Source organism: Tamandua tetradactyla, chromosome 2, assembly GCF_023851605.1.
Source record: "Tamandua tetradactyla isolate mTamTet1 chromosome 2, mTamTet1.pri, whole genome shotgun sequence".
In the NCBI taxonomy this organism is placed as follows: Eukaryota; Metazoa; Chordata; class Mammalia; order Pilosa; family Myrmecophagidae; genus Tamandua; species Tamandua tetradactyla.
This window is the reverse complement of record NC_135328.1, coordinates 55,790,868-55,802,880: the sequence shown is the minus strand read 5'-3', so window position 1 is coordinate 55,802,880 and position 12,013 is coordinate 55,790,868. Positions and strand designations below refer to the sequence as shown.

At 37.6% G+C, this 12,013-nt stretch overlaps 1 protein-coding gene across 2 annotated transcripts in view; it reads left to right on the top strand.

The window, feature by feature from the left end:
- The window catches only part of DDX31 (DEAD-box helicase 31), a 77,631-nt gene that overhangs the window by 43,514 nt on the left and 22,104 nt on the right, over window positions 1-12,013 (top strand). The window contains exons 17-18 of one of the 2 annotated variants that reach the window (XR_013170108.1): window positions 1,787-1,886; window positions 3,098-3,154. Coding sequence is in view for 1 of the 2 variants with exons in the window: in XM_077147355.1 (XP_077003470.1) it covers window positions 3,098-3,179; window positions 9,627-9,738 (194 nt within the window). In the remaining variant the exon portion in view is untranslated. Of the gene's footprint in view, window positions 1-1,786; window positions 1,887-3,097; window positions 3,180-9,626; window positions 9,739-12,013 lie in introns of those variants that run through there. The other variant, XM_077147355.1, reaches the window with a different exon arrangement.

Genomic DNA, 12,013 nt, shown 5'->3' with positions numbered 1-12,013 from the left:
TTCTCTAAAGGGATTTGTTTGTATATACAAAGCGTTTTCAGAATGCTTAGAAAGTTTAATCACTGTACCTTGAAAGTCTATCATTCTACAGCTTCTTTTCCTTGTCCTTCCATTCTAAACCCACAAATCCACATTCTCCCTTTCCTTTCTGCCATTGGTTCTTTGGATGTCCTCCCATTGTTATCTGCTTTGACATAACTTCCTTTCAAAACTGAATGTTAACAGTTATGATCAAATGGTAATTTTCTAATGCCACAGTTAACGATGTAGATGCCTGTCATCTTCTGCTCTCTTAATTTTCCTTTAGTAAACCATGTAAGTTGATTTCTATGAAAAGCTCAAATATAAGCCTGAAATTATCCAAGGGGAACTAATAATTAGCATGAACACCAATTATCAGTGAACCAGGTATATTTTAAAAACAAAATGCAAGGTTGTCCTCAGTGATGATCTCATTTGGGAAGGTCGTATGCTAGCATACGTGTGAAATTCTGTATCATTTTCACACCAAGAAAGGATACAACTCAGTTATGCTTGAGTCTTGGAGAGGAAGTTGAGAAGGATAGAGATAGGGAAATGTTGAAAAGAAAATATTTTCATCTTTTAGGGGGAGGATATATAGGGTGTTTTAAAAATATTCATTTGAGAGGGTAAAGAGCCATAAACCTGTCTGTTCTTGCTTATTTCTGTCCTGAAAACATACCTCTTCAGCCTGAACCACTAACTGCTTCTCTGGGCTAGATGTAATAAACCTAGATAAATATCAGAATCTTCTCTTAAGTTATAGCTGTGTATTATACTTCACAATTTCTGTTTGAGGTAGGGCTATACATTGCTTATCTATATATAGATAATTTCTTTGGCTTAATAAAAAAAATTGAATCTAATAACTAGTTGCAAAGCGTGCAGTGGGAAGGAGACTTGAATAATTTTGAATTCTAGAAGGTATGCCCTAAGCATTAAAAAAATGAAGGAAGAAGTGTGTGTATCTTTTGTGCATGAGAGCAAGAGAGCCAAGCAGCATGATGCTGGGGTGGCTGATGAATTACAGAGAAGATTCGGAGAGGCAGGCTGAGGCTCTCGGCAGCAAGGGCCATCATAACAGATTGCCGCCCACCTTCATATACTGAGTACTGCAGAACTAACCCTGACAATTTAATTTAGCAGGCAGGGCAAGAGACTGGTGCCCTGGGCCTTTGCTGCCTCTATCTGAATGCTTACAACTTTGCTTCTACATCATTTTGCCTTTTTTTGAATACACCAACTAAACTTTTTTCCATCCCCCTTTAAATGTGTTTCTAATGAAAGTCATCACTGGTTTATTAAAATGTAAATGCTTCATCAAAATATGTATTTCTTAGGTCAAGCATAAAGCAGTTCCCCGAATTTATTTATCTATCTCTTTTCATGATAAGGTGAGGTGATTCAGATCTCTTGACAGAGCCATAATCAGAGTAAGTAAATTTGCTTAGTTCCTCAGGAGAAACAATTTTTTAGGAATAGGAAGAAGCGCCTTTGAAACTGTAAGTCATGTCAGTTCATTCTCAGCACTTGTTCACTTAGGGTGTAGGGTCCCCCAGCACTGCCTTATGGATGACACAACATACAAGCCCTGTCCTGGCTGGAATACCAACAGTTCCATGCATTTAAGAAAACTGTCTTTCTCTGGCATATTTAATTTTTTTGTGTCCCTGACTGAATGGTATTATTCTTTTTTTTCTTTTACCTACTATTTCTCTCCAAATTCTTATGTTTCTTTCACTTTTGTGTTTTTCCTCTTCTGAAGGAAAAAAAGTCACAAATAGAGTCAAGTCAGATAAAGAAAGAAGGAGTTAGAGCTGGGCTATATTTTCACCTTCCTTCAGATTTCCAGGCATAAATAAGAGGTAAATTCAATAGCCAAAATATTACTTTCTCAAATGAAGGATAGATAGTCTATGAAATCATGAGCATTTCCTTCTTACTCCTACCTTTCAGTACATCTTCTACCTTCTCCAGTTCACTCTTACTGCTGTAAAAAGATCTCAGGTACCCATAGGGCTGTGAGCTGGCAGCAGAGAGAGAACGCTGGGGGGCGGGGACTAGGGGTGCTCAGGAAAGAGATGACATATTTCAGGTGAATCGCTGTCAAAGACTTGACATTTTCATTCAGAGGTTCATCAGAGCAGCCTTTGGGGGAAAGAAAAGGAATTGTCTTCTCCCACGTGAGGGATTGCCATTTATGTTATAATTTGTGTTACAATTTAAAAAAACTTAAAAATTCATTTTATCTTTTGTTGATGTTTTCTGCCCCCAAACTCTTCCTTCTCTTCCCTTTGTCCCGGGGAAGTAGGTTTTCAACAGCTCATATTTCCTCCTTAGTCTGAAATACATGATTCTCTATCTGCTTCCCATATTCAAAGGCTATGGCCTTACAGACAACTGGGTGAAGTATAGACTTTTCAACATAAATAGGTTGGACTATTTTGTTCTGGCTTCTTGCTCATGTGGAAGCCTGAATCCATTTTTCAGTAATTTGCACATAGCTCTGGTTCCATCAGAGATTATTTGGTCTTCACCCCTTAATAATGAAGAGGGCAAGAGAAGTGAAGATACTCCAGGGTATAATAAGATAGTACTGGTACTATAAAGAAGAGGTTTTGGTCACCTGTTAACCTTTACTGAGGTGTTAACCCGGTAATTAAGGACCTTTAGCCAACTTTTTCTTTTTAAGTATAAAATGGAAAGGACTATCTAAAATGTTTATTTCATCAACTTCTACTTAAGTCAAAATAGTATACCAATAAACAGGCCTACTTATATAAGATTGATTAAGAAATAATGACATGACTCCTATAAAAGAAATTCTAAATTTGTGTATTTTAAATTCACCAGGAGAAAGGAAATTGTAAGGAATATTGCCCTATCCCTGTTACATCATAAAGGACTATTCCTTCCAAATTCCTAAATATTTAAGAAAACATTCCCTTTCCTGTGAAGTTATAGTTTCTATTTTATATGTTATTAGCTTGAGAACGGGCCTGTTTTATGCATCAAGATTTGGGATGTTTTTGAAGGAATAGAAAGTTTAACTTGATATATACCCTTCCTTTTACAGTATTTCTGAGATTAAAATAGAAGATATTTTGTCTGTTTTGACAAGGAATGATTGTTTTAAAGGAAAACGATGGGGAAACCAAGTAAGTTTTATTATTTATTATGCTTGCTGCTAACATACATGACTCATTTCTTGATTTAGGGTAGTAGCGATTTTGTATATGTATACTTCCTCTCAAGCAAAATCTTTATTTAAAGACCATTGAAATTAAACGAGGCCAAATCTTGGTTGTATTTTTTTCTCTTCTTTGCTTCTGGATGTGTTTGCTGATCGTATCCACTTAATGGGCTATAGTCCATTCTGGAAGATTGCCATACAGCAGCAGGCTTCCCAGAAAGGAGATCTAGGCCAGAATGAATTTGGAGGCAACATTATAGCTCAACCCTGGTGGTCCTTCTCCAGATTATCAACAAGGACAACAGACTAAACTCATACAGGCCAGCGTGGAAAAAATAAATATCTCTGTGTCTCCTTTCAGACATACTTAGTTCATCCATTTTTTAATGTGTGTACACTATACACAGAGGAAGACTAAATTTGAGATCATTAAAAAGAAAAATTTTTATTATCCATGCAGTTCCATATGGAGACCCTGAACAGTTACAGACAGCCCTGCTTTTCTGAGGCTTCACTGGTGCTAGGCATTCATTTCCATACCATGTTACTCAGTATATTACATATACTTTTATTTGTAAATATATATGCAGTGTTCCTCTATGAAGTTTTCTTAGTTGGTATATTAGTTGTTTGAATATTTTATGTTTGTTTTCTTATGGCTGTGGTTAAATTGGAAAATCAGAACCAAGTAAATCAAGCTGAAGTTTCTTTTATGCTTTAGAATGTCTTTATTTAGGTCAGTATTTCCCCTGAGGCAGAAACTAAATTTAACCAACCCTGACTTAAAGTACTCTTGTTCTAGAGAGTGCCTAAGGAAATTTATCTAATTAAAAGGAGAGGAAATAATCATTAACTATTACCTGAGTGTGTATGCTGGATACAGCACTATGCTAAGCTCTTAACATGCACAATCCATTTAATCCTCCTTGCGACCCTCTAAGGTAGGTATTATTGCCCGATGAGGAAGCTGAGGCTTAGAGAAGTTGAGGAACTTTCACAAGGGTATGTTAATAATGATTACCACCTTGATTAAATAGTCAAGCTTCAAAGTATATGTGCTTAACTGTATACCAATATGCCTCCATTAATATTAACTGATCCAGGAAAAAGAATTAAATTGTTTTTTACGAATGGTTTAGCCTTGTGTTGAGGGCTGACTTTCAATAGATCACAGCGAGGGAGCTGCTCTGCTAAATTGCTTTTTAAATTAGATGATAGCCATTTTCATAGAGGTGACATTTGGTCAATAAATGATACCATAACAAAGATCCCTGTGAACTAAAAGCTATTTAAGGCTCAGTTGATCAAAAACTTCTTTTAAGTGATGTTTCATATCAAACATCCCAGCGACACTAGACTTTAGAATATCTCTTAATAGCAATTTGTTGTCAGGGGAATTGACTAGTCCCTAAACAGGTACTCATTGGTCCTGGCACAGTTCTGTACTTCTGGAACTATTGCGAATTTTAGTCTGAATTCTAGAAGGCACCCTTACTCTTTTCTACCAATACTCCAGACGCTGCTGTGCAGGTATAGGTAAGATCCGTCCCCACTTATATTATTAATAATCATGTTAAAAAGTACCTCTTTTTAGTTAAGGTTATTTATTCAAAACGTTCCCACAGATATTTCATTGTGGCTTCCAGACAGCCATGTGGAATAGGTAGGGAGTATATCGACAACTATTTGTGGAGAACTGGTTGAGGAGGCAGTGTGATACTGTGGCTAAGAACATGGGCCTTAGAATCAAATCTGCCACTTACCAGCTATGTGACTTAGGATAAGTACTGAACTTTTCAGCTTCTTCGTATGTAAAATGGAGATGATAGTATTCTTTCAATAGGGAGATTAGAGGATTGAGTGAGAAATATCTCTGTACACAAGTACAATACTCAGTACTAAATGGTATTTTATTATTATTATTATTATTATTGTCATCATAGTCAGATCATTTGTTAGCAGATGTGAAATTAAAGCCCATTCTTTGTGGCATGAAGCCCAGTGCCTTTTTTGCTCTATCATAAGTGGAACATAAGCATCTGCCTGCTCTTCAGAAAAAAATAGCAAGCAGTAAAATTACAAAACGAGATATAAACAGTTTGATCTAGTCTTTACTTACACTGTTTCTGGGACCAGCTTTGGTGTCAGTGTTTATCCCAGGAGCACAGATCATTTCTCTCTAGGGAGTTGACCATTGTGTGCATCTGCACATCTCCTGGGAAGCTGTGGAAGGGCTTTAAGCCCCTCTTGAAGGACATTTCCCCATAGAAGGAACAGAGCAGCTGCATTTCCCTCTCTTCTTTCAAGAACAAGCCAGTCTTTTTTTTTAACATCTGCCCTTTTCTGGCCTTAAGCTTTTTCCCTGGCATGAGGCCAGCCTTGAAGACTTCCTGAGACTTGTGAGGAATTGTTAGATCATGGTTAAGAGCCTGGTCTCAGAGTCAAACAGACTTGGGTTTGAATCCTTGCTTTACAACTAGTAGTTATGTGACCTTAGACAGTTTGCCTGCTCTCCAGCTTCAGTTTTCTCATCTGTAAAATAAGGAGAGCAGTACTACCCATCTTTTAGAGTCATGAGAATTAAATAAAAGGAAACATAAAGTGTTCTGCACAGTTCTGGATCATGTTAAACTTAACAAAGTAAGTTCTTAGGGGAGGAGACTTTTATGATCTCAGCCCTGCGTTCCTGGCTTGATGCACAGTAATGAATTGAATGCTCAATGTTTTTAACATTTGGGGAGCTTTAAAAAAAAGAAAACAACCAAGCAAAGTTAGGCTCTCACTAACACTTAAATTACTGGTTACCTTAAAAAACTATATAAATCATATCAGGTTCTAGATGTGTAGATAAAGACCAGGTTTATTTGATCAAATTTAACTTTAATTCAAGGGAAAAAGAAAAACGAAACTGACCTCATTACTAATTATCATGTGGGTGGGCCACAGTGGCTCAGCAGGTAAGAATGCTTGCCTGCCAAGCCCGAGGACCCGGGTTCGATTTCCGGTGCCTACCCATGTAAAAAAATAAATAAATAAATATCATGTGACTATACAGCCTTAGAGTAGTTTATATGTGTGATGCCTGTGAATGGTAAAAAGAATAAAGTGGATAACTAGATACAACTTTTTTTGTTTGTTTTACATAAGAAACTGCAGCATGTTTTATCTGCCCTTCTCAATTTGAGCAGACCTCACTAGCATATGAAATGATGCTAGGCAGATAAACTAGGCCATACAGATATGCCAGGTTATACACCTCATTATAATGCCCCTCTTCTTCACCCAGCTCGATTGCAGTCCATTGTAAATGTCCCTTTGGCACCTGCAGTTTTGGGCTTCTGTGAACAGAAAGAAAGCAAGTGAAGCATCTGTAAAATGTATATTTCATATTTAGGTATATAAAAAATATATAGCTATGTCTGGCTGTATGAATGTTCACCCACCTACAAAGAGAATAAATTTGATCTTTCAACTTTACTGGGAAGCACTCAGACTGTTCTAGGGACCATGGAGGCAAAACTTAGCTTGGCAATAAAGTGATTAAAACAGAATCCTTCCATTTAGTTTAAAAACGCCTTGGAAGTTGGCAATATCAAGACACAGTGCTTCTACCACTACTACCACCTAAAACTTTTACAAGAAGAATAGTTCGGCCTAGTTTTCTTAGACTCATCTGTTGCTCTTTGATAAGTGTGAAATTTTCATCTTCAAAGTATATGCACACAAGCATACATACCAAAATATCTTTTTCCTACAAGCTTTTTCGTCCTATGAAATAAGCTGTAAACTTACCAAATTTCCCCTGGCATTGTGAGATATTAAAATAAGATCCATAGCCACTTGATTAGTCCTTTTTGATTGTCTTTTCTCTTCAAAATCGGTAGGAGTTTACAGACAAAGGAATTTTAAGTGCTTGTAGAATGTTGGAGATATATTTTCTAAACTACCCATGGTCCATTTGTTGCAAGTTAGCTTCATTAACCACTACTGAATCTGAGTGTCTTTGAGGGTGGGAAAGCCACTCCTGTGGGGTATTCGTGTGCCTTCAGGGGTTTGACCCGTTCTCATTACGGAAAGATTTTACTTGTCTGGGGCTGGAGATAGTGCTGCCTAACTCTGCCCCACTCTGTCTTCAGTTTAAATTTAGACTGTCCTCCCCAGAAGACAACTGAAAAATACCTCATTCATTCTCCAGGGGGGTAATTTTAAAATAAAGTAGTTCTGGAAGTGGGGGTGAGAGGAGTAAGAAATGCTTCTATCTAAGTATATTATATTTTCTGCCATTAATTTTTTCTTACATTTTACTAAAACCAACCTCATTTCAAATGTATGAACCTAGTTTTATCACTTTTTTTCTTCATATTGTACTTGTATACATACTCATATGTGTATATGTAATTTGGGGGGGTGGTGGAAAGAAAAAATGCCTCATTTTGAAACCTAAAGGGGGGAATAAGAAAAGCCCTTTGTAATATATTGCCATATTATCACTAAATCCCCTGACAGTTGTGACACAGAAGCAAGTCACCTGTCACTTAAGCTTGAGATCTCTTTAATTTTCTCCTGGAATTCGCACCAGGCTGTCTTTAATTTGAGGCCTTTATTGGAATTCTGAAACCTCTCTGCCTCCCTGGCTCTCAGATCTATTCTGAGAGCTGTTACAGAATGTATACAATAACCAACAGAGGGATTCGGAGAGGGCTGGAGCTGTGTTTATTTAACACTCTAGAGGGATTTTTGTGCTTATTCGGTCCTGGCTGCCCAGCTTTCAATATCGCTTTGACAACCATTCTGCCCTTCTCATTAATTTTAAACAGTTAAAACACAGGAAAAAGAGGAAAAAGTTTTCATTATTAAAGTGCTTTACTTTTTAATAACAGAGGATTCTGTCCGCCAGGGGAAAGGGCATCCTTGCTAATTTCACATTCATATTAAAAAAACGCAGGGAAGGTGACAGTTGTGCTGCTGAGGTGGCTTAATGAAAGGAGAGCAGGAAAAAAAAAGTTTGCATTTCACATCAGTTAAGAGGGTAAAAAAAAAATCCTTGTTAATGACAATAGCAAATGTCCACTTTCGTAACACAGCTCCTGGGTGACTTTTCTCTTGACATTTTAGCGGATAAAACCCTCAGGGGGACCATGTACTGTGAAATCAGCTAGACTGTCATCAACCAAACAGGTAGCAGGAATGATTTGACTAAACTAAAAACATTTTCAGGTTGTTAAGTCTCTATTAATACAGTGATGCACGTCGATCCAAAGAATGAGGCCTTTTTTTCTCTTCCCTTTGTTCTTTCTCTGCCAGCCTTGAAAGCAAAAGAGAAGCTCGTGAGTCTAGGTTAGGCATGGTTAGCCTGACAACAGGCGCTTGCACCCCATTTTCTACAAAGGTTAAAAAAAAGCGTGAACTGGATCTCACACTGCCTTTTTCTTGGTGCCGCACATAGTTGGGGGTAGTAGCTTACTAGCATCAACAATAATCAACATTGTATGAGAAGGTACAGTAGCCAAATTTGGCTAGAGAAACTATGTTCTTTTGATCTCATTTTTTCAGTAGATAGAAGGTATTCTTACTTAAGATATAGAAAACAACGACAGTTTTTAGTGGGGATACAAGAAAAGGAAATCTTTTCCCTGGGACCATTAAAGGGTGTGAAAAGAAACTAATTTTATATAGACATTTTCCATGTGTAGATTCTTTCAGTGCAAACAAATGTTACATCTTTCAAAGGGACAGTTTGCTGCAAAGATCCAGGCAATCTTTTTTGAATGATTTGCTGGAATGACCAGCTTCTTGATAGGTTCCAGGAACTCAACACAGAGTAGGCATTCATTGGTTCTGGGCCAAATGAATGAATCTGAAACACTGAGAAGTGTGGACTTCTGTAGGAATTAAGGGTGAATGCTCTGAAATTCAAGGGTAGGAGTAACTTTATAAGGCTGAATTTTAGGCAAGTCATTAAACGCCCTTGAAGAGGAACTGTCAGTGTTCCATTGATAAATGTGAGAGAATGGAAACGATTTAAGGCCTGAGTGGGAGCCACAAGATTCATTCAGAAACAGCTAATGCTTAGTGGCGTTTAAATGCCTGAGTTAGGCTTGAAAAATTCCAAAGTGTCTCCAATGGTCTCTCATTTTGAACATAAGTGATAAGAGTCTAGAAAGAAAAGTTAGCACGTAAATAAGCAAATAAAGAGAACCTGTGTGCTCCCTCACAAAGCCATCCTCATCTTTACTTGACTTTAACATCTTTATAGCTCTCTTTTTTTCTCTTAGTAATATTGAAAGGATTACACTTGTTGGCCCCTAGGTGGTTACTGTGTGATTTTACTGTTATTAAATCTATTATAAACTGCTTCATTATTCCTCACTCTGACTCTGTCTCTCCTTTAATCCTTCCGTCACCCTCCCAGAAATCCCATGCTGTTGGCCCCCAGGAAATCCGCGAGCGAGCTACAGTCTTGCAGACAGTATTTGAAGATTACGTTCACTCCAGTGAGAAGAGGGTCTCCTGGGCAAAGAAAGGTCAGTAGATTTCTTCAGCGATTATGGAATGGATAGCCCAGCAGAGCTTCCCCCACCTCCACCTACATACTCCCAGATGGGTTGAGAGGCCAACCAGGAATCTCTGCTCACCAGCAAAAGCTTTCGATCTGAAATTCTGCAGGGTTTGGAAGCAGGCGTGGAAGGCTTTAAAATGATATTAAATGTTAATTTCATTCTTCCCCATGTTTTGCACAAATGAGACTTTATCTTGGCATATATCAGGACTAGAACTTTGACCCAATGACTTGGATCTTTGAAATCCATATTTCTCTTTCTTTGAAAACCACATAGAAAAGATATGACAGATGAGTATAAATAGTTGTTGAGATGGAAATTAGAGATGAAGGTAAGGGCTGGAAATACTAAACCTTAGCAGTTCCTCTTTAAAGGTACAAAGAAAAATGAGAAAGAACAGTGCTGAGAAAGGACCATAGACCATGAACTCAATTCATAGGAAATTTGCTAGAGAGTTAGATGTTAATTTAAATTTCAGACCCTTGATAGGATAAATTGGCTCTTGGGATCACCAAGCCTTAAATGTGCACTTAGTTCTCTTTAAACAGTGAGCAGTACATGGGAGAAGGGGACATAAAATAGCTGATACTTTCTTTTTAAATAGTGGAATGTCCTGTTTCTTGGCTAGTGACTGACTTATCTGTGCTAATCAGACTTGGTCCATATTGGGAGATCCACAGTTCTTTTGGTTAGTTATCTGCTATTTTGATAAAAATGCCAGGCTGCCATCCTTTCTTTACTTCTTTTTGTGAATAGAGATATCTTTGTTTTTTTAATTACTCATTCGACAACTATTTATTGACTTAGGCACTGTTCTAGGTGCTTGGGTTACATCAGGGACCAAAGCAGGAAAAATCTTGTCTTTGGGAAGCTAACATTCTCGTGGTTAGGGCAGGCAGACAATGAGTATAAAATAATAAATAAATAAATTAGATATTTAATTGAAAGGTATTAAGAGCTATGAGAAAAAATAGAGCAGGTATGGGAGATCAAGGAAGTGGCACAGGGCTGAGTGCATTTTAAGTAGGGGATTGGAGTGAGCCTCATTGTGAGGGTGATACTTGAGCAAAAGCCTGAAGAGGGATGACCTAAGCAGCTCTGAAGAAAAAAGCATCCTGGGCAGCAGAAACAGTCAGTACCAAGGAACTCAAGAAAGGCTATATGGCCAGAAGGAGGGCAGGGGTTGAAGAACGCAGATCATGTAGGGCTTGGAGGCTTTCCTAAGTACTGTGGGTTTTACCCGCAGTGAATAGGAGCCATTGGAGGGCTTTGAGCAGAGATGTGATATGGTCTGACATAAATTATAGAAGATATCTGGCTGCTATTTGAGAATAGATTTTAGGGGACCAAGGGTAAAAGCTGGGAGACCAGTTAGGTCCAGGATACGATAATAAAAACGGATTAGTAAGCAAATAGTTTTGAGTACCTGTTGTATACTTTAGTACTTTATAAACTAATCCGTGTTTGTAGTCATAAAACTCGAATGAATCAGAACTACACACAGTTGAAAGATGAAGTCCCCAGTAATTGCCCCATAGGCCACTGATATATAATTAGTGTGTATCCTTCTAGACTTTTTAAGAAATAATGTTCTGTTCCAGCATTTCCCTAAAGTGAATTAAGCAATTCCTAAGGGTTTTTCCTAAGAACTTAACTTTAGAGAGGAACTGAAATATGTCTCTCAAGAGAAACAGAATATTTGACACAATGTAACTTTACAGAGTTTGTTCATTTGATGAAAAGTAGGCAAATTCAACTTGCTGTGCATTATATAACTAGATGTTGTGCTGCTGAATTTCAAGTTGATAAAGTCACAATGAAAATAATTAAATACATTAAACCCAGACCATAATCTTTGACTTGGATTTTGGTGTCAGAAGCATTTGGGTAATTCTGGTGTGATAACAACTATTTCAGAGGTCATTACAAATTATAGTAAGTAATTTTTAGAGAATGGGGTTTGAGTTTTCTCTCATCATCGTCACCAGTGAACTTGTTAATATCAAGGAACAAGCAGAGTTACTTCTGTTTAAAGAATATTGAAGTGAGGCCACTCCCTGACACCTATGTGCTGTGAAGGAAATAAGTGTATCATTTCTTTTATCTGCTAGCTGATCTCCACACCAGATTGATGATGGCCTGTGACTAAACCAGCAGTGGTAAATCTCAGTCACCCCACTTTAAGTATAAAGTTCTCCACTATTATTTTCTTTCTTCATTCTTAGGATTGCCAAATCTA